The sequence below is a fragment of the Pan troglodytes genome, chromosome 9 (genome assembly GCF_028858775.2).
Source record: "Pan troglodytes isolate AG18354 chromosome 9, NHGRI_mPanTro3-v2.0_pri, whole genome shotgun sequence".
In the NCBI taxonomy this organism is placed as follows: domain Eukaryota; kingdom Metazoa; phylum Chordata; class Mammalia; order Primates; family Hominidae; genus Pan; species Pan troglodytes.
The window spans coordinates 87689553-87709728 of NC_072407.2; the positions used below are offsets into that span (position 1 = coordinate 87689553).

The following is a 20176-nucleotide window of genomic DNA, read 5'->3' on the forward strand; positions in this document are numbered from 1 at the left end:
AAAAAAAAAAAAAAATCCACTTATCAATTCATTGAAGAATCCATACTTGTCCCACTGACTTCCCAACATGCCATATATTAAATTCTTACATACACTTGGATCTATTTCTGGTCTTTATCTATTTTATTGATCAGTTCTGCAATTCCAGAAGCAAAATCACTCCACTTTTTATTGGAGTTTATATTACATTCTCATATCTCATATGGCAAGTCCCTCTTTGTTACTTGTACTTTCTTAGAATTTTCTAGCTATACTTAAGTATTTATTTCTCCACATAACTTTAGAAGACTTTCCAAGTTCAAAAAAGCTAGAATTTTTATGGAAATTGCATTAAATTTATTCATTTCTTTCACCTAGTTTTTATGCAAACTTTACCTAGTTTTTATGCAAACTTTGCATAAAATTGATTATTTCTTCCGTTCTATTTCTAAATGGTTATTGTTACTATGTAGGACAGCTATTTGTCTTTTCTGTTAAATTTTTAACTGACTAGTGCACCAAACTTTCTTGTTTTAATTTTCAGCTTATCTATCAATTTTTAATAATTACATAACCTTATATATAATAACTAGTTTGCTTCCTGCTTTGCAATTATTATTATTATCTTGACTGATAATAAAATAGCACTTCCAGATTCATGTCTAATAATAATGTTTGTAGCCAACTTCCTTATCTTATTCCTGACTTTAACAGGAATGCCTTAACTATCTAGCTATTGATTTGAGATTAGTATTTTTATTAGATTAAGAAACATGCTCCTATTTGTATTTTACATGGAGATTTTAACAACATGAATGGCTATTTTATTAAATGACTTGCAGCATGTGTCAGGATTCAACTATACTCCAAGTCTTTGGGGGAAGGAGCCATAAAGCTATGTAAAAACTGTGTGAGGTTCACTAGCTTAAGACAATTGTGAGAGAAGCCTAAACTTTATAACCCTGTACATTGGGTTTTTTATATTGGGGAGGCAGTTTGAAAAACATCTGTTCAGCTTCTCATAGCTAAATAAAGGTTATACAAAACTTGACCCATCTCACGTATCTACATTATTCTGCATCTGTCTAGAATTGCAAGACCAAAGGAAGAAAATAATTTATTCAGTCATTCTACAAACACACACACACACACTCACACACGATCTACTTTGAGCTAGATCTTGTTATAAGCATTGTGGATATAACGATGGGCAAGGTTGATAAAGTTCTTGTGGAGCCGACTTTGTAATGTGAGAAGATAGCAAATAGGAAAGTTTTATAAAAATGCTATACAGAGATTTGTTAAAGGGTCACCCAATTGAAAATAAATCTATAATTATTTTAGATTGGATAGTCAATGGACAATTCTCTGAGGAAATAAGATTTCAGGTGAAAACCTCAATAGTGTGTTAAGAAATAAAGACAAAAAGTTGGAGCAGAGTGGGTAAGAAGAGAAATCATAGGACATGTGTTCGTATACACACTATTTACAACTGAATTAACTAAATGTTTTTTGTTTGTTTGTTTGTTTGTTTGAGACAGAGTCTCACTCTGTTGCCCAGGCTAGAGTGCAGTGGCACAATCTCAGCTCACTGCAACCTCCGCCTCCTGGGTTCAAGCGATTCTCCTGCCTCAGCCTTCCAAGTAGCTGGGATTACAGGTGCCTGCCACCACACCTGGCTAATTTTTGTATTTTTTAGTAGAGACGGGGTTTCATCATGTTGGCTAAGCTGGTCTTGAACTCCTGACCTCGTGATCTGCCTGTCTCGGCCTCCCAAAGTGCTGGGATTACAGGTGTGAGCCATCGTGCCCGGACTAATTACATGTTGTAAATACACAAGCATTTCATTGGAACTTGAAGGAAGAAAAATCCTGAAAGTTTCTAGCAAGCATGTAATACAAAATGAAAATTAATTTCAGACATGTAGAGGGCCATTGATACTTTGTTTCGTATTCTTTATTTCCCCTTAACACTTTAATCCCCCCACAATAAGATCTCAAGTTCTTTTTTTTTTTTTTTTTTTTGAGACGGAGTCTCGCTCTGTCACCCAGGCTGGAGTGCAGTGGTGCAATCTCTGCTCACTGCAAACTCCACCTCCCGGGTTCACACCATTCTCCTGCCTCAGCCTACCGAGTGGCTGGGACTACAGGCGCCTACCACCACGCCCAACTAATTTTTTGTAAATTAGTAGAGACGGGGTTTCACCATGTTAGCCAGGATGGTCTCGATCTCCTGACCTCGTGATCCTCCCGCCTCGGCCTTCCAAAGTGCTGGATTACAGGCGTGAGCCACCGCACCCAGCCTCTCAAGTTCTTTAACCATAGATTTTCCAACCATAGGAAAAGAATGTCAACTCATCCCCTGAGACATGCATACATAAATTTTTCAGCTGGAGCACCAGAATACAATGTAGTGTCAATATCTCCATAGATTAGAAGAAGAGGTTGTCAGCTGAGACTGAAGAGGAGGATAGGAATTCATATAGATTAGATTGCGTCCCTCAAAAATGATATGTCGTAATCCTAATCCCTAGTACCTTAGAATGTGACCTTACTTGGCAGTAGGATTTTTACAGAGATAATAAAGTTAAAATTAGCTTATTAGGGTGGGTTCTAATTCAGCACAACTTTTGTCCTTATAAAAAGAAAACATTTGTACACAGAGACAAACACAAAGGGAAGACAATGGAAAGACACACAGGTAGAGGATAAGCATGTGTATTAGTCCATTCTCACACTGCTACAAAGAACTGCTCAACACTGGGTAATTTATAAAGAAAAGAGGTTTAATGGACTCACAGTTCCACATGGCTGGGGAGGCTTCACAATCATGGTGGAAGGCAAAGGAAAAGCAAAGGCATGTCTTACATGGCAGTAGGCAAGACAGCATATGTAGGGGACCTGCCCTTTACAAAACCATCAGACCTCATGAGACTTATTCACTACAGTGAAAACAGCATAGAAAAAATCTGCCCCCATGATTCAATTACCTCCCACTGGGTCCCTTCCACAACATGTGGGGATTATGGGAGCTACAGTTCAAGATGACATTTGGGTGGGGACACAGCCAAACAACATAATTCTGCTCCTGGCCCCTCCCAAATCTCATGTCCTCACATTTCAAAACCAATCATGCCATCCCAACAGTCCCACATTCAGCATTAACTCAAAAGTCCACAGTCCAAAGTCTCATTGGAGGCAAGGCAAGTCCCTTCTGCCTATAAGCCTGAAAAATCAAAAGCAAGTTAGTTACTTCCTAGATACAATGAGGGTACAGGCATTGGGTAAATACACCTATTCCAAATGGCAGAACTTGAACAAAACAAAGGGGCTACAGGCCCCATGCAAGTCCATAATCCAGCAAGGCGGTCAAATCTTAAATCTCCATAATGATCTCCTTTGACTCCATGTCTCACACCCAAGTCACATTGACACAAGAGGTGGGTTCCCACGGTCTTGGGCAGCTCCATCCCTGTGGCTTTGCAGGGTCCAGGCCCCCTCCTGGCAGCTTTCATGGGCTGGCATTGACTGCGGCTTCTCCAGGTGCACAGTGCAAGCTGTTGATAGATCTACCATTCTGGGGTCTGGAGGACGGTGACCCTCTTCTCACAGCTCCACTAGGCAGTGCCCCAGTGTGGACTCTGTGTGGGCATTCTGAACCCACACTTCCCTTCCACACTGCCCTAGCAGAGGTTCTCCATGGGAGCCCCGCTCCTGCAGCAAACTTATGCCTGGACAGCCAAGTGTTTCCATACATCCTCTAAAATCTCGATGGAGGTTGCCAAACCTCAATTCTTGACTTCTGTGCACCCACAGGCTCAATATCACGTGGAAGCCGCCTAGGCTTGGGGCTTGCACCCTCTGAAGCCATAGCCTGAGCTGTACCTTGGCCTCTTTTAGCTACAGCTGGAGCATGCGGGATGCAGGGCACCAAGTCCCTAGGCTGCACAAAGCACGGGGCCCTGGGCCCTGCCCATGAAACCATTTTCTGTTCCTAGGCCTCTGGGCCTGTCATGGGTGGGGCTGCCTCGAAGGTCTCTAAAATGCCCTGGAGACATTCTCTCCATTGTCTTGGTGATTAACATGTTGCTCTTCGTTACTTATGCAAATTTCTGCAGCCAGCTTGAATTTCTCCCAAGAAAATGGGTTTTTTCATTCCTACTGCATCAACAGGCTGCAAATTTTCCAAACTTTTGTGTTGTTTCCTCTTGAATTCTTTGCTGCTTAGAAATTTCTTCTGCCAGATATCCTAAATCATTTCTCTCAAGTTCAAAGTTCCACAGATCTCTAAGACTTGAATTGTGCTAAAGAATCCACTCCAAGTGGCTCATTCACATGGCTAACTTGTTGGTCATGGAGGGAGGTTTCAGTTCCTCCTCTGTGTGGGCCCATGTGTGAGTGTCTACACTTCACGATGGCTGTCTTCACCTAGAGCAAATGATCCATGAGACCAAGGAAGAAGCACCAATGTCTTTTATGACCTAGCCTCAGAGATGATATACCGTCACTTTTGTAAGATTCTTTTGGTCACATGAGTCAGACCTTATTCATGGTGGGAGAGGACGAGACAAAAATCATTAGACAGCCTACCTTAAGGGGCTGGCTACCACATCCTATAAAGCTAGTGAATGGACATCGAGATGCTGTTACAGAAAAACCCAATGTCTCCACAAGAATATACTTAGCAGCTACAATGGCCAAAGGAGGAAACCAGGGGTCCTTGCCTCATTTGCACCTTCCAAATATGGCTGCAGAGGAGTCTGGCAAATATAGTTTGCTTTTGTGTTTCTTTAGTTTCAGCTTTTACGTTTTTGCAATACAGAAAAGCACATTGAAAGGGGGATTGGAATAGATGAATCCAAGTCTATCAGATCCTCCCCAAAGAGCATGACTTCATGGTACTCAAGCACCAATATACATTTACTGGATTTTCTATAGCAGAGAATTGGAGCAGTGATAGCAGGGAATGGGTTAGTGTTTTTCTGAGTAGATATAGTAGAATGATAAATGTACAGGCATACCTCGGAGATACTGCAGATTTGATTCCAGACCACCACAATAAAGTGAATATCATAATAAAGTGAGTCATGTGAATGTTCTGGTATCCTAGTGCATATAAATGTTTACACTATACTGTAGTCTACTGAGTGTGCAACAGCATTATGTCTTTGAAATGTGCGTAACTTAAGTTAAAAATATTTTATTGCTAAAAATGCTAACCATCATCTGAGCCTTCAGTGAGTCACAATCTTTTTGCTGGTGGAGGGTCTTGCCTCAATGTTGATGACTACTGACTCATTAAGGTAGTGGTTGCTGAAGGTTGGGGTGACTGTGGCATTTCTTAAAATATGACAATAAAGTTTGCAGCATCAATTGACACTTCCTTTCATGAAAGATTTCTCTATAGCACGTGATGTTGTTTGATACCATTTTGCCTATGGGAGAACTTCTTTCAGAATTGGAGTCAATTCTCTCCAACCCTGCTGCTGCTTTATCAACTGAGTTTATGTAATATTCTAAATCCTTTGTTGTCATTCAAACAATATTCACAGCATCTTCACCAGAAACAGATTCCATCCCAAGAAACCATCCATTTTTCTTGGCTTATCCATAAGAAGAAATTCCTCATCCATTCAAGTGATATCATGAGACTGCAGTAATTCAGTCACATCTTCCAGCTCCAACTTTAATCCTAGTTCTCTTCTTACTTCTATCACATCTGCAGTTATTTCCTCCACTAAAGTCTTGAATCCTTCTAAGTCATCCATAAAGGATGGAATCCTCTTCCAAACTTCCAAACAAACGTTCTTAATGGCATGTAGAATGGTGAATCCTTTCCAGGTTTTCCATTTATTTTGCTTAGATAGATCAGAGGAATCACTGTGTATGGCAGCTTTGCCTTAATGTATTTCTGAAACAATAAGATTTCAAAGTTGAAGTAACTCCTTGATTCATGGCTTGCAGAATGGATGTTGTGTAAGCAGGCATAAAAACTTTAATCTCCTTGTAAATCTTAATTACAGCTCTTGAGTAACTAACTGCATTGTCAATGAGCAGTAACATTTGGAAAGGAATCTTTTTTTCTGAGCAGCAGTTCTCAACAGTGGGCTTAAAATATTCAGTAAACCACACTGTAGATAGATATGCTGTCATTCAGGCTTTGTCATTCCACTTATAGACCACAGTTAGAGTAGATTTAGCATAATTCTTGAAAGCCCTAGGATTTTTGGAAGGGTAAATATGAGCACTGGCTTCAACTTAAAAGTCACCAGCTGCATTAGCCCATTAGCCCCTAATAAGAGAGTCAGCCTGTCCTTTAAAGCTTTGATGCCAGGAATTGACTTCTCTAACTACTAAAGCCTTAGAGGGCATCTTCTTCCAATAAAAGGCCTTTTTGTCCACAGTGAAAATCTGTTGTTTAGTGTAGCTACCTTCATCAATTATCTCAGCTGGATCTTCTGGAAAACTTGTTGCTGCTTCTCCATCAGCCCTTGCTGCTTCACCTTGCCCTTCTTTGTTATAGAGATGGGTTTCTCTCTCTAACTTGGCTGTGGTGCTTTTACTTCTCATTGCTAATTCCAAATCATTTCTTCTCCTCTCTCCTTCAGAATACCCAAACCTCATGAACCATCCTCTGCTAGCTTCTGCTAGCTTCCAGCTTTTCTTCTGCAGTTTCCTCACCTCTTTCAGCCTTCATAGAATTGAAAACAGCTAGGGCCTTGCTCCGGGTTTGGCTTCGGCTTAAAGGAATGTTGTGGCTGGTTTGATCTTCTATCCAGATCACTAAAACTTTCTCCATATCAGCAATAAGGATGTTTTATTTTCCTATCATTCATGTGTTTACAGAAGTGGCCCTTTATAATTTCCTTCAAATTTTTTTCCTTCAAAAATGTTTCCTCTGCATTCACGACTTGGCTAACTGGTGCAAAAGGCCAAGCTTTCAGCCTGTCTCTGCTTTCAACACACCATCCTCACTAAGTTTAATCATTTCTAGCTTTTGACTTAAAGTGAGAGATGTGTAACTCTTTCACTTGAACACTTAGAGGCCATTGTAGGATTATTAATTGGCCTAATTACAATATTGTTGTGTCTCAGGAATAAGGAGACCCAAGGAGAGGGAGAGAGACTGGGGAATGGCCAGTCAGTGGCACTCAGAACACACACAACATTCATCAATTAAGTTTGCCATCTTATATGGGTGCTGTTCATAGCACCCCCAAACAATTACAATAGTAGTATGAAAGATCAATGATCACAGATCACCAAGACAGAGACATTAATAATGAAAAAGCCTGAAATAGTGTGAGTTACAAACCACAGAGACACAAAGTGAACACATGCTGTTGGAAAAATGGTGGTGATAGACATGCTCAACTTATGGTTGCCACAAACCTTCGATTTGTAAAAAATGCCATATACGTGAAGCAGAAGAAAGTGAAGTGCAATAAAACAAGTTATGCCTGTAGTACAGAGACGAGGGTGCTCATTTTACTATAGTTTGCCTGTTTATCCATGAAGTATAATTTGTAAGGGGTAGTGAGACCATGAGGGGACATTAGGACTGGATGAAAATTGAAGAAATCAGGTGATTGACCGTGTCTAGGGCACTGTTGGATTATGTTTACAAGCACTACATACATATTTGCATGAAATGTGCAATTCGCAGTGTGCTAGCTGTATTATATTTCCACTCCTCTAACTCCTTCTCAAGAAAGCGTTTCTGAACGCAACTGAATGAGAATTATACTATTGTGGACTAATCTGGAATATATTTTATTTTAAAATTACCATCATTTTTAACCAACTGAAATAGTGAGAAATTACTAGTGTATGTCCTAACTAATCAAATCTCACAGTTGCTGCCACTCAAGTTGAGAATTGCTGCTTCAGTGGAGGAAAGGGAGCAGGCATAGAAGTTTGAGCATGAAAGATTTGGAAGGGTAGGAAGAAAGCTTTTCATATTCTGATAGCAAGGACTCCACTTCTCAAGTGGAAGTTGTTTCCTCTCTCACCGCAACGGGCACCTCGGAGCCAGAACTTGGCTGTTGTGCTCTTACTTCTCATTGCCAATTCCAAATCATTCCTTCTGCTCCCTCCTTTAGGAACCCCAAAACTTTAAAAATTTTAATTTCTTAAATACTGAAAATTTGTACTCTGACACAAAATGAGGAGAATAGTACACAGAATCCTTATAGACCCATCGTCCAGATTTAATATTATCAAGATTTTTCCACACTTGCTTTATCTCTTTTTTATTGCTGAAATATTTTAAAGTAAATAAATCCTAGACATCATGTCGTTTCATCCCTATACATGGCAGTGTACATCCTTAACTATAATGTCACTTTTTTTTTCTTTTTTTTGGAGACAGGGTGTCACTTTGTCACCCAGGCTGGACTGCAGTAGCTCAAACATGGCTCACTGCAGCCTCGACCACCCTGGGCTCAGGTGGTCCTCCTACCTTAGCCTCCTGAGTAGCTGGGACTACAGTTGCAAGCCACCACATCGGGCTAATTTTTCTTTTTTTTTTTTTTGTAGAGTCAGGATTTCATCATGTTGCTCAGGCTGGTCTCAAGCTCCTGGGTTCAAGCAATCCGCTTGCCTCGGCCTCTCAAAGTGCTGGAATTACAGGTGTGAGCCACTATGCCTGCCTGTAAAGTAATTTTTTTCTTTTTCTGTCTTTTTTTTTTTTTTTTTTTTGAGACAGAATGTCACTGTGTCACCCAGGCTGAAATGCAGTGATGCAATCTCGGCTCACTGCAACCTCCGCCTCCCAGTTTCAAGCAATTCTCCTGCCTCAGCCTCCTGATTAGCTGGGATTATAGGTGCCAGCCACCACAACTGGCTAATTTTTTGTATTTTTAGTAGAGGAGGAGTTTCATCATGTTGGCCAGGCTGGTCTCGAACTCCTGACCTCAGGTGATCCACATACCTTGGCCTCTCAAAGCACTGGGATTACAGGTGTGAGCCACCACACCCGGCTTAAGTCATTTTTTTGTGTAGCCACAATGCCATGATTACAACTAATAAAATTATTATGGATTTCTTGATATCATTTAGTCCACATTCAGTTGTCTCAAAAATGTCTGTCTACAGATGACTTGACTTAATCGGGATCCAAACAATTCTACACATTCCAGTTGGTTGTTATGTCTCTTAAATTTCTTTTAATCTAGGACAGCAATCCCCCACCCCCTTTCCCAAATGCCTTTTGTGTGAAACCAGGTCAATTGTCCTATTGAATGTCCCATATTCTAGATTTGCCTGTTTGCTTTCTTGTGGTGTTATTTTACTTATCCCACTAGCCCACATATTTTCTGTAAATGGGAAGTTAATTCTTAGGGCTTAATTATCTTAAGGTTCAACATTTTTGGCAAGAATACTTCCTAGGAGGTGCTGCTCTGCATACTGCATTGCACCAGCAGGCACACAATACTTAGCTGTCCTGTTTTTAGTGATGCTAAGATTGATCAATGTTTTCAAGTGGTGACAGTCTAATTCTCCCACTGCAAAATTCCCCATTAACCTCTCTCCTAATGGTTTCATCTAATGATGATCAGTTCCTAAATTATTTCAGTCAAGGTTACAACACAATTATTTTTAAAATGCCTTTTTACTTTTATCTGGAATTATTCTGTGAAAAGCAACTTTCATTACTTAGGAGCCAATATGTTTTCCTGAAATACAGAGAACAGGCAAAGTAGAATAAATGTTCAATTAATTCTCTTTAATTATAATTAATCTTTTTGGGGGGTATATCATGATATTCAGTGTTTCACTCAATTGTGGTTATATATTTTTCATCTTTGGCCATTGAGAGCCCCTCCAATTTAGCTCTCTTGTCTATTTGACAGAATTCCATTAGTCTCTGACAGTTAATTTGTTTTCTGACACACCTAGATTTTTCAGGTTTATCTTGTACTTTTCCTACACCAGTTCTGAAGTCAGCCTCTCCTCCAGGGAGCCTTTCTTCAATTTAGTGGAAAACAGTTTTGGGAGGCAAGAAACAGGCCCTAGGGATGCTCACTGCATTGGATTTTTATTGCTTCTAAGCCTTTCAGTTGACAGAGCTAGGGAATATGTATTTTTTTTTTTAACAGAAAAACTGTCAGGGGTTTAGACTGGTATTTTAAATTCGATTAAACATTAAATAATTTTTTACTTAACTTTTTAAATACCTGCATTTAAGTCTTGAAAATTTTCTCCCTAGCAACATTAACATAATTATTTTTTGCTTTAGCATCAATATATAGAAAAATGTTCATATAATGCCAATATTACAACTAACAAACTAACGAATGAAATTTACTAAGATTTCTTTGCAGTTCTATTTGTCCTTGGAAAATACTCCATTAAGGATATTCATTGAAAATACTGTTTTCTAAAGCCTTTTGGATAATTCTTTTGTTTGTATGGTTATACCAATTTGAAATTCATGCCATGTCATCCTTATATCTCTTCCTTACTGAAGATTTTAGCTTTCTGGGTACCTCTTCACCCACTAAGACCTAATTTAAGGTCACCCAGTAACAGTCAGGATTTAAATCTAGGCAGTCTTATGCCAATGCACCCTTTTGCTTACTGCACTAATACTTCAGCTGGTTTGCTGATCATAGATCTGAGTTTCCAAAGGGCTCTCTCAAAGAGTTTGCATGGGAATGGTGGTGGGGGAGGGGAAGGATTGAGTAAGATTATGAAGGCTCAGACTTCTGGAAAGGACTAAGGTAAATGTGGATGTGAGCATAATGGGATTAATCTGGCCAGAGAATCTCTTGAGTCTATTTGGAGCTGCTTATTCTGCAGCCCTGAATGGTACAGCTGTTGGAAAGGCAGTTTTCTTGATCAGGAACAGGAGGTACTGTGAAGCTTTCGAAGCTACTGTACTCTCATGTTTTCCTCTTCTCTTGGACAGTTTTTACACATTCTACAGATACCTTACATCCACTTCCAGGAAAAGCTTCCTCTAATCACTCCTACATTAGGCTGGAGGAACCTGCTATGCACTTCCATGTCCTCCTATTGTTCAGCATGTTTCTCATCCAAAAGGATGCAAAGTCAGTGAAGATAAGGTCTCTATCTTGTTCACATTGTATCCTACCACTTAGCATAGTGTCTTGGCTAATAGATTCTCAATAAATATTTGTTAAATTAATGCAATATATTCAGTGAATGAGTTAGCAATTAGGATCAGAAAGATCAGAAATGAAAGATCAGAATGGCTGATCTACCTCCACTACCTTTTGTTGGTATGTCAGCATAAAAACAAAAATGAATACCAAAATCCTAAAAGCTTGAGTATATAAGAAAACCGGCTCTCTAAAATCTAAGATTTATACAGACATGTGAAAATCCATGAGAGAAGCTAACACATCCAAACCTCTAGGAGAGAAATACTAATCATTGGGAGGCATTCTTTAGGGACGAAAAAGATATTGTCATTAGCCATATGTGGTTGAACATTTGTGGAAGCAGTAGCTTCCAGCTGAATGTCCTGACCCAGATCTGTCAGGCCATATTTGGCTTTATCTAAAATATGCCGTGCCTACCCAGTTCTTGGAGAGGGGAAAATGTGCAGGCTTTTGAATTGCCTAAACAGAAATATAGCTTATTGGAAGTTAAACAGATATGTGGAAGATTCTTTTATTTTTGTTTTCAATTTTACTATATTTTGAATAGGTAATATATTCACATAGTTCAAAAGTCAAATGATATAAAATGGTATACATTAAGAAGTTTCTTTCCCATTCCTAACCCTGACCACCTCATTCCCAACCCTGACCACCTCATTCCCTATATGCTTCCACACCACTAAGAACAACTTTTTTCCCAATATTCATTTATGCAGCTGGAAATGTTTGCATGCTAATACCCCTCTCCTCCTCTCCCCCTTACACAGAATATAGTATAATATGGATATTGCTCTATAGCTTGTTGTGTTTTTTTTCTGCATATATCCTGGAGATAGTTCTATATCAATACATTAACAGCTTCCTTTTCCTTTTGTTTTACAGTTGCACTGTGTTCCAAAGTGTGAACCTGTTCCCTATTGATGGTATATAACCTGTTCCCTATTGATGGTATGTAAGCTATTTCCAGTCTTTTGCTGTAACAATGATGTAATGAATAACCTTAAACATGAAAGTGAAGATTATTTTAGACTAGTACAAATAAGAGTGGATTAGATCATCAAGTGGGAACTGTCTGGCAAGTAGCTAAGGCAGGAGTCCCTCTGTGGGACTGGGGAGTAAGGGTGTTGTGAGGGCACCGTAGTCAGTTGAATGTGTAATGAATGACCAGACAGATCTGTGCAAGAACAAGTTTTTTCTTGGATTCATTTTTCCCAAGTGGAATAAACAGAAGGTTTTAGAGAGAACAGCATCAAGTAGGGAGACTCATCTGTACAGCTCTAGGTGACCCTAAGTTTAATGTTTTTAGTGTTTAGAAAATAACATCCAATTTGTCCTTAGGAATACACAATGATTAGAAAAGCTTATTCTCAGCCACTTCCCCAAATTCCAATAACTTTTTTAAGAGGCCAAGACTTGTGATTAAGGATTTAAAAAGGCTCCCTGCCTGATAAGGCTCTGGCAGTCTAAACAGATGTAGCACAGAAGGCACTATTGATGGTCCATCCAATATCCATCCTCCTTCATTCCTGCTGGCAGAGCCCTGCCTTTGCCAGGTAGTCCCTTCCACTATGTAGCACAGACTGGCCTCATTCCCATCTCAGGGTGGATCCTGATTGGTCTAAATCAATCATGCTGGCAACATGCCCTATGAAGATGCTTGGCTGAGGTATTTGCATATGACCCAATTTTGGCCAATGACACTGGCAGACAAGCTGTCTGGAGGGGGAGGGTAGGCTTTTAGGGGAGCAGTTAAGAGTCATCATCCTCTTTTCTTTGTGGGCCAAGAGGTGATATCTCAAGTCTGCCCAGCTCTGTTGGTCTTGTCACAGTGGAAAGCAGAATATCCCTGACCTGACTCAGCCCACAGCTACCTCATGGGTATCTGGGGAAAGGAGGGCTGAGTAGAACAGCAGGCACCTGGGCAGGTACTCCTTCAAACAACTTTCTTTAAATAATTATTTAATATATGGAGTCAGGTTGACAAAGATTTTCTATTAATATTTTGTTTACTAGAAACAAACTAACTTGAATTCATTTTCTCTAACTGAAGCAGAGTCAGTATTCTGAAAATACCAGTCAGTTCATTTCTCCTGTAGCTCTCCTCTTTTCAAGCTCTCTTTCATAATTTTTTGGAACCAGACAAGTTCTTTAGGGCACCCTGAAGAGCTCACAGTTTAAGGAACAAAAAGTCACACCTATCAGCTATACGGCACTACTCATACATTATTTGCTTTTAGGATCTCTGTTCTGCTTTTGTTTGAGAGCTACTGCTTGTTGATGTTGCAGAAAAATTCAGCAGGGATATAGGTCTGCTTTAGAAAACAGTGTTGTTGTTTAAATTTCCCCTCAAAGGCAGTAGTTTGGAGGAGGCCGATTTACATTTTGTCAGTTTGTTCCAGTGATAAGCATCACTTAATAGAGCAACATACCATAATAGATAAACTGGTTGCTTATCCCCTTCATAGGCTCTGGGTCACAGATTAAATATGAGGACTGACAGAGTGGAATACAAAGTACCACGGAGCACAGAGGAAGAAAACAATGCCTTTTTAAGGCTCTTAAGAAGAATAGTTTGTATACTGGGAGAAAGCACGGGTTTTAGAGCCAGAAAACAGGCCCAGCTACTTCCCTGATAGTACCCAGAACAAAAAATAAAATATGGGGCGGCTTGTTAAAAAATAAATAAGAATTTCGCGACAGCAACAGTGAGCATTAAACCAGGTGTGGGGGCCTGTGTAGGCGGCATACCCAGGGCCTTAGGTTCAAAACTCACTTTTGCCTCTCCAAACCTTCCTGGCTTTGGACAAGTCATCCTCTCTTAGTCTCCCTTTTTTTCATCCGTAAAATTGCGATAATTGAACCTCCCTTGAAAAGTTGTTATGAGGGTGGAATGAAAAGCACCTGACACATGATAGGTGCACATTCTTCTTAGTCTATGTTGTGGGCTCTTCTTCGGTTGTTCTTCAGAGGCATCTTTGGCTTTCTACTCTCATTTCCCACTTTCAAAATTTTTCAAAAGGGCATTAGGGTGAACCTTATAAAATGGCCCATATCTGACGACTTAGGATCTCCAAAACGGCAAATAAGGATCAAACGTACACAAACTCCTCAGCACAGCTTGGAACAGTACCGTCCTCAGACCAGGGCAACTGGGCTCGTTCCCCTGCGCCCGAGTTTTAGGGGACACGCGCCCCTACCCCCTGCCCTACTCCCCCCACGCGATCTTCCAGACGCGCTCTTCCCCCATATAACGTGGAGTCCCTGGAGCCCACTCCCCTTGTAGACCACACTCCAGTACCCGGAATTCCGGGATTCATACCCAAACGGCCCTCAGCCCGCTTCCAGAACCGTTCGGCCTCTGCCCATGGGACTTCTCCCCGCAGGCTGGGCGCAAAACTTAGGCCCCAAGGATTACCACGGGGCCGCAGTTTGGGATGGATGAGCCGAGCTTGGACGTACAGGTTGTGGGAGGGAGGAGGAGCGGTAGAGAGGCTGGAGGGTCGGCACGCATGCGCACCAGGCCCCTCGCAGAGCAGCACGGGCCTGGGTGGGAAAAGGCGGGCTGGGTCCGTGGCTTAAATTTGTACGTTTGCCCCTCCTCTCGCGCCCCTCCCTCTCTCTCATATAACGGGCCCGCCTGCCTTTCAAGGTCACCTATATTATGACCCCAACCTACCATAACCGTTTACAGTTTTATCTGTACACATGCTTCTCTTCACCTCTTCCCAACTGCTATGATTCCCCCAAGTATTCTGGGCATTTAAATATATCTCTATGCTTTCTACATGATGCTGTCTCAACCCCATCACCCTTTTCTCCACCTGAGGAAATTAATCATCCCTAGGAGTCCTCCCCGCCAACCCAACCCTTACCACCAGGCAGGGCTAGATGCTGCCTATGTTTTCCCTCTGTGATCACAGTATATAATAACAACAATAATAATAATAATTATTATTATTATTATTGCCCTTAGACTGTATGGGGGCTCTTCCAGGGCAGTAAAAATGCTTCTTTATGCTTCTTCTTAGTGCCTACCCCAGCACCTGGCACTTGGTCGCCAAAAATTATCTTTCAGTGTGCTGTAGTCATCAAAATCCAGCTCCCCCAGTGACCAACTGGCCTTAAGCAAAATTACCAAAACCAGTCTCCTCTTCCTTAAAATAGAAATGAACACGCTTTCCTTCTTGAATAGTCCTAAGAGTTAAATAAAGTAATTCATCCAAATTGCTTCAGCACAATGATAAATAGTATGGGCTCAATAAAGGATATCCATGATTAACTTAGCTCCTATATTCTGATTCTTGGTAACCTGTAGAAGGAAGTAAATAGTCCTTTGAAGCTAGCAGTGTGGTTTCTATTTTGATGAGAAAAGTTTGTATTTAATAGCATAATCTTAATAGAAGTGTGAAAAAATGGGTGTAAAAAATTACCTGAGGTAAGGTAACACTTGCTTGGAAATGGTTTTACTAAAAAGGCACCAAGTCATATTTTTTAAGTAAATTCATTATGTAACTTGGTAGCCTTCAGCAAAATGGGTGAGAAAAATATTACATTACAATCTATTTTGAGAGGTATTCATAATAATGTTTATATATCAATACCTAATTACAGGAAGATAAGAAAATATAACTACCTTTGAGAACTTTTTTAAGAACTTTACATATATATATATCATGTTTTTATAACTATTCTTATAAAATGTAGGTATTACTACAAAAATGCTGCAAACATACATATACACGTTCAGCTTAGATTTTTTTAAAAAAGGAAAAACTTAATTACAAAAAATATGCTAATAGAAACAAAACAATTTCTGAGTTACTCTATAGATCACGTCTGCTATGACTTGTTACCCCAAATTGTCTAATTGTCTATTAGCATATCGTGCAATATTAAATTAAGCTACTGATATTTGCATTATTGCACATCTAAATCCTCTTTTTAAAGAGAAAACCAAAAAATGGAATATTATCTAAGCTTGCAGAAAAAATAAAAATTGTTTTGTATAACTTATTTGAATCATATTGCTCATACAGAATAAAATTGACCTTCTTTGTTAAAGAACTTGATCTCAATCATTTTCCAAGCTAGTGCAAAATAAAATAAAGTCAGACACTTTTTTTTTTCTGCAAAGTATTCATGCTATTATGCTGATACATGTTTGCTTACAATCTCAACTATGGGAGACTATAAGCCTAACTATCTACAATGGGTAATTGTGCTAATTATTTTTCACAATGGCACATCTCACTGCACTTAGATTGACTTAAATCATAGAAGCTGCTAATTTAAAATCCTAACATATATGAAGATATCTGAGGTTGAGAATTAATAACTTATGGGTAGGAGAACATACTACTAGTAAATTTAAGATTTCTAAGGCACAGAAGGAAATCTGGCAAATCTTGTGTATTCTCGGTGTAGAAATGAAAATTAATAATGGCTTTACAATAATAACAACAATATCATAGTAAAGTAGCTTTTCTTTGAGTTGCCTTTTGTGCTCGAAAGTATAATAAATGGGATATCATCTTTACTCTTGCCATAATGCTAAGATGCGAATATTTGAATTCTGAATAGCAGGCCAGAGGAAGCAGAAACTTCCCTATGGAGAGAGATGGCGGAGTTTGCCATTGAGTTCTCTCTCCTTGCTTAAAAGATCCAGGCTGTGCTTTTTGAAGGCTTCAGACTGCAGCCTGAGTTCATCGTAGGCCTTCTGGATCCCCTCTACTTTGCGCTGAAGCTCCCTGACTCTCAAGTTGCTGTCCACAGCCACTGCCTCTTGCTCAAACCGCTCCAGCGCATGCTTCCTGTCCTCATTTGCTATCTCCAACTTTTCCTCAAGCTGGCAGATCTCTGCCTGTTTGTTCTGAAGCACTTTGCCCCTTTCAATGGACAGCTGCAGCAACTCCTCTTTCTCTCTAGTGACGGTCTGCAGCCTGGCCTGCAGCTCCTGGCTCAGGCTGCTGTGTGTCTCCTCTGCCTTAGCTATCTGCTCCACAGCCTGCTGGTGCTGCTGCTTGAGGGTCTGCAGCTGGCTGCGCAGCTGTTCTGTCTCCTTGGTGTGGGTGCAGGCCTGCTGGCTCTGTAGCTCCAGTAGCTCCTTCTCGCGCGCCTGTGCCTGGCAGGCATCCTGAGCACACCTCTCCTTCAGCGTTTCTAGCTTCCCAGTGAGGGCCTCACACCGGACTGTGAGCTGTAATACTTTCGCCTCCTCATCCTTCAGAGCCTGGCTGAAGAGGCTGCTATTCTCCAGCCTCAGCTTCTCATTCTCCTCCCTCAGCTTGATGTTCTCACTCTTGTATTCATCCTTGAAGCGGATCATCAACTCGTGGTTGGCTGCTAGGGTCATAAAGCGTTCCTCTAGCTTCCGACTGTACTCACCCTGGGCCTTGAGCTTCTCAGCCTCCTGCATCATCTTCTCCTCCAGCTCTGCATTGAGCAGCTCTAGGATCTGGCAGCGCTCCAGGGCCTCATCTGACCTCCGCTTCAGGATGCAGATGAGCTGGGACTGCTCTTCAATGCGGGAGCGAAGCATAGCCTTCTCGCTCCTCTCCTCCTCTGACAGTCCCCGGAGGTTTGCCAAGGCTTCCCTCAGACCGTCCAGTTCCTTAAACTCCGTCTCCTCTTCCTGGTTGTTCAGTTTTTCATTTTGCTTCTCTAAGCGTTCTTCAGGGGGCGGGGTGTCCATCCTGGGAGCCTGCTCTTTCTGGAGCATAGGCGCTGTCATCCACTAAGGGCTGACTACAGTCTTTTCCCCTCAGATTTCAAAAGCTGCAGGGTGTTGCTAGGGACTCTTGGCACTCCCCAGCAGTTGGTTTTTCCAGTAAGGAGCCCTGTAATTGGTGGACAGCTCTTCAGAACGCTATGAAGTAACAACAGGGGAATCTGGGGGAGTCCAGAGCCAATCTGGTCGGGTTACTTTTGCCTTTCTAACCAATCACAGCTCTCAGTTGTCAACTGTCTCAGTGTCTGGCCTGTACAGCACAGAGATGCTAACCCCACTCAATCTCCAGCCAGCATCAGGGGAGGAAGCCTGACTCCACCTAATTTCTGGTAGTAGTAATCAAATGAAGCAGGCAATGATATATTTATCCTCCCTCTCCCCTCTTCAGTTATCGTTTGAATAAATTACTGTTTGTGGAAACATGGTTGGCTCCTGAAAAAATTTCAGTCTATGAATACAAAGTAGTAGCGGTATTCTGAGAGCCAGGACCCTAAAAGCCTGCATATCTGCACCCGTGATGTTTGGCACAGCTCCCTTTTGGTATTTAAGTATTAAAATAGCAAACACCAGTGAAATTTATTTTGTTGTTCTTAGCATTGTCCCCACCTGGGCATAAATACTCTTTATTAGATATTTAACACCCCCTGTTTTTACCCATTAGCAAAATAAGGTTACAGAAAGAAGCTTAGTGAACCACACAGATAAACATTAAAACAGAAAAAATAAGATCCAAATGAAGCTTGCCATTATATGCCAAAGTCAACTCCTGATAGATTAGTTAAATGTAAACAGAAACTAGAAGAAAATGAAGGTAAACATCAAATCTCTGGGGCTAGGAAGGATTTTTTTTTTTATCTTAAACATTATGTAAGATCAGAAAGGGAAAGCTTACTCAAAAAGTTATGTATAATTTTTAAAATTATGTGACTTCTGAGGTCTCCAGCCCCTTCTTCCACTGGATTTTCTTGACATTTTACTCCTCAAACCCAACTACTGAAGCCAAACCCAAATCCACTAACCAGCTCTCTGGCCCTATCTTTAGGTGTTCCTCTACTTGGAATGCCTTTCCTACTTTGTCCCTTGTCACTCTAGTAGAGCTTTTTATTCTTAGTTAAGAATCGTCTCTGAAGCCTTTTCCTGGCCCCTACATGTCCAATTGGTCACTCACATCTTTTAGTGCATCCGCTATAGCTATTTGTACTTCTGGTGGAGGATGTGAAAATTTTATTGCAGTCACTGTTTATCTGCCAGCTTCCCTCTGTTAGACTGTAAGATCCTTAAGGGCAGGGACTGTGTCTATTTCATCCTTGATGATTAGACTAGTGCCTGGCACATGGGGGAGATTCAGATAAATGTGTATTAAGTGGATGTTGAAGGTAAAAATCAAATTGAGAAAAATATCCCTAATATGACAGACACTACTTTTTTTTTTTTTTTTTTTTTTTTTTTTTGAGACAGAGTCTCCCTCCATCGCCCAGGCTGGAGTGCAGTGGTACGATCTCGATTCACTGCAACCTCCGCCTCCCGGGCTCAAGCAATTCTCCTGCCTCAGTCTCCTGAGTAGCTGGGATTACAGTTACATACAACCACACCTGGCTAATTTTTGTATTTTTAGTAGAGACGGAGTTTAACCATGTTGGTCAAGCTGGTCTTGAAATCCTGACCTTAAATGATCCACCCGCCTCAGCCTCCCAAAGTGCTGAGATTACAGGCATGAGCCATCGCACCCAGCCCAGACACTACATTTTTTAAATAAATATTTTATACATATCAACAAAACATTAACATCTAAAAAATAAACAATTAAATTCACAAAAATGGCCAAGAATTGAACGTCTACAGTGATCCAGTAAATACAAGTTAAAATTAGACATAATTTCGGCCGGGCGTGGTGGCTCACGCCTGTAATCCCAGCACTTTGGGAGGCCGAGGCGGGCGGATCACGAGGTCAGGAGATTGAGACCATCCTGGCTAACACGATGAAACTCCGTCTCTACCAAAAAAATACAAAAAATTAGCCAGGCATGGTGGCAGGCGCCTGTAGTCCCAGCTACTCAGGAGGCTGAGGCAGGACAATGGCGTGAACCCGGGAGGCGGAGCTTGCAGTGAGCCGAGATGGCGCCACTGCACTCCAGCCTGGGCAGCAAAGCGAGACTCCGTCTCAAAAAAAAAAAAAAAAAAAAAAAGATATAATTTCACGTATCAAATTAGTCAAAAAATTTTCTCTTAAGACAAGCCAGGACTAGAAAGGAGTATTGAAATAGGCACTCTCTTAAACTGTTGGTGAAAGTCAGTTGACAGTAGGTATTGAGAAATTAAGATATTTTTATGGCTTCCAAACT

General features: G+C 40.9%; 1 protein-coding gene across 1 annotated transcript; it reads right to left on the bottom strand.

Moving 5' to 3' along the window:
• Positions 1–16497: 16497 nt before the first annotated feature.
• CCDC89 (coiled-coil domain containing 89) lies at positions 16498–17966 on the bottom strand. The gene has a single exon (XM_016921727.2). It carries the CDS (start codon positions 17835–17837, stop codon positions 16713–16715), a length of 1125 nt encoding a protein of 374 aa, XP_016777216.1. The 5' UTR covers positions 17838–17966; the 3' UTR covers positions 16498–16712.
• Positions 17967–20176: the final 2210 nt, after the last annotated feature.

What these genes read in the sequence shown, in the direction of transcription:
- CCDC89 (XM_016921727.2), bottom strand. Translation starts at nt 17,837, where the DNA reads ATGACAGCGCCTATGCTCCAGAAAGAGCAGGCTCCCAGGATGGACACC.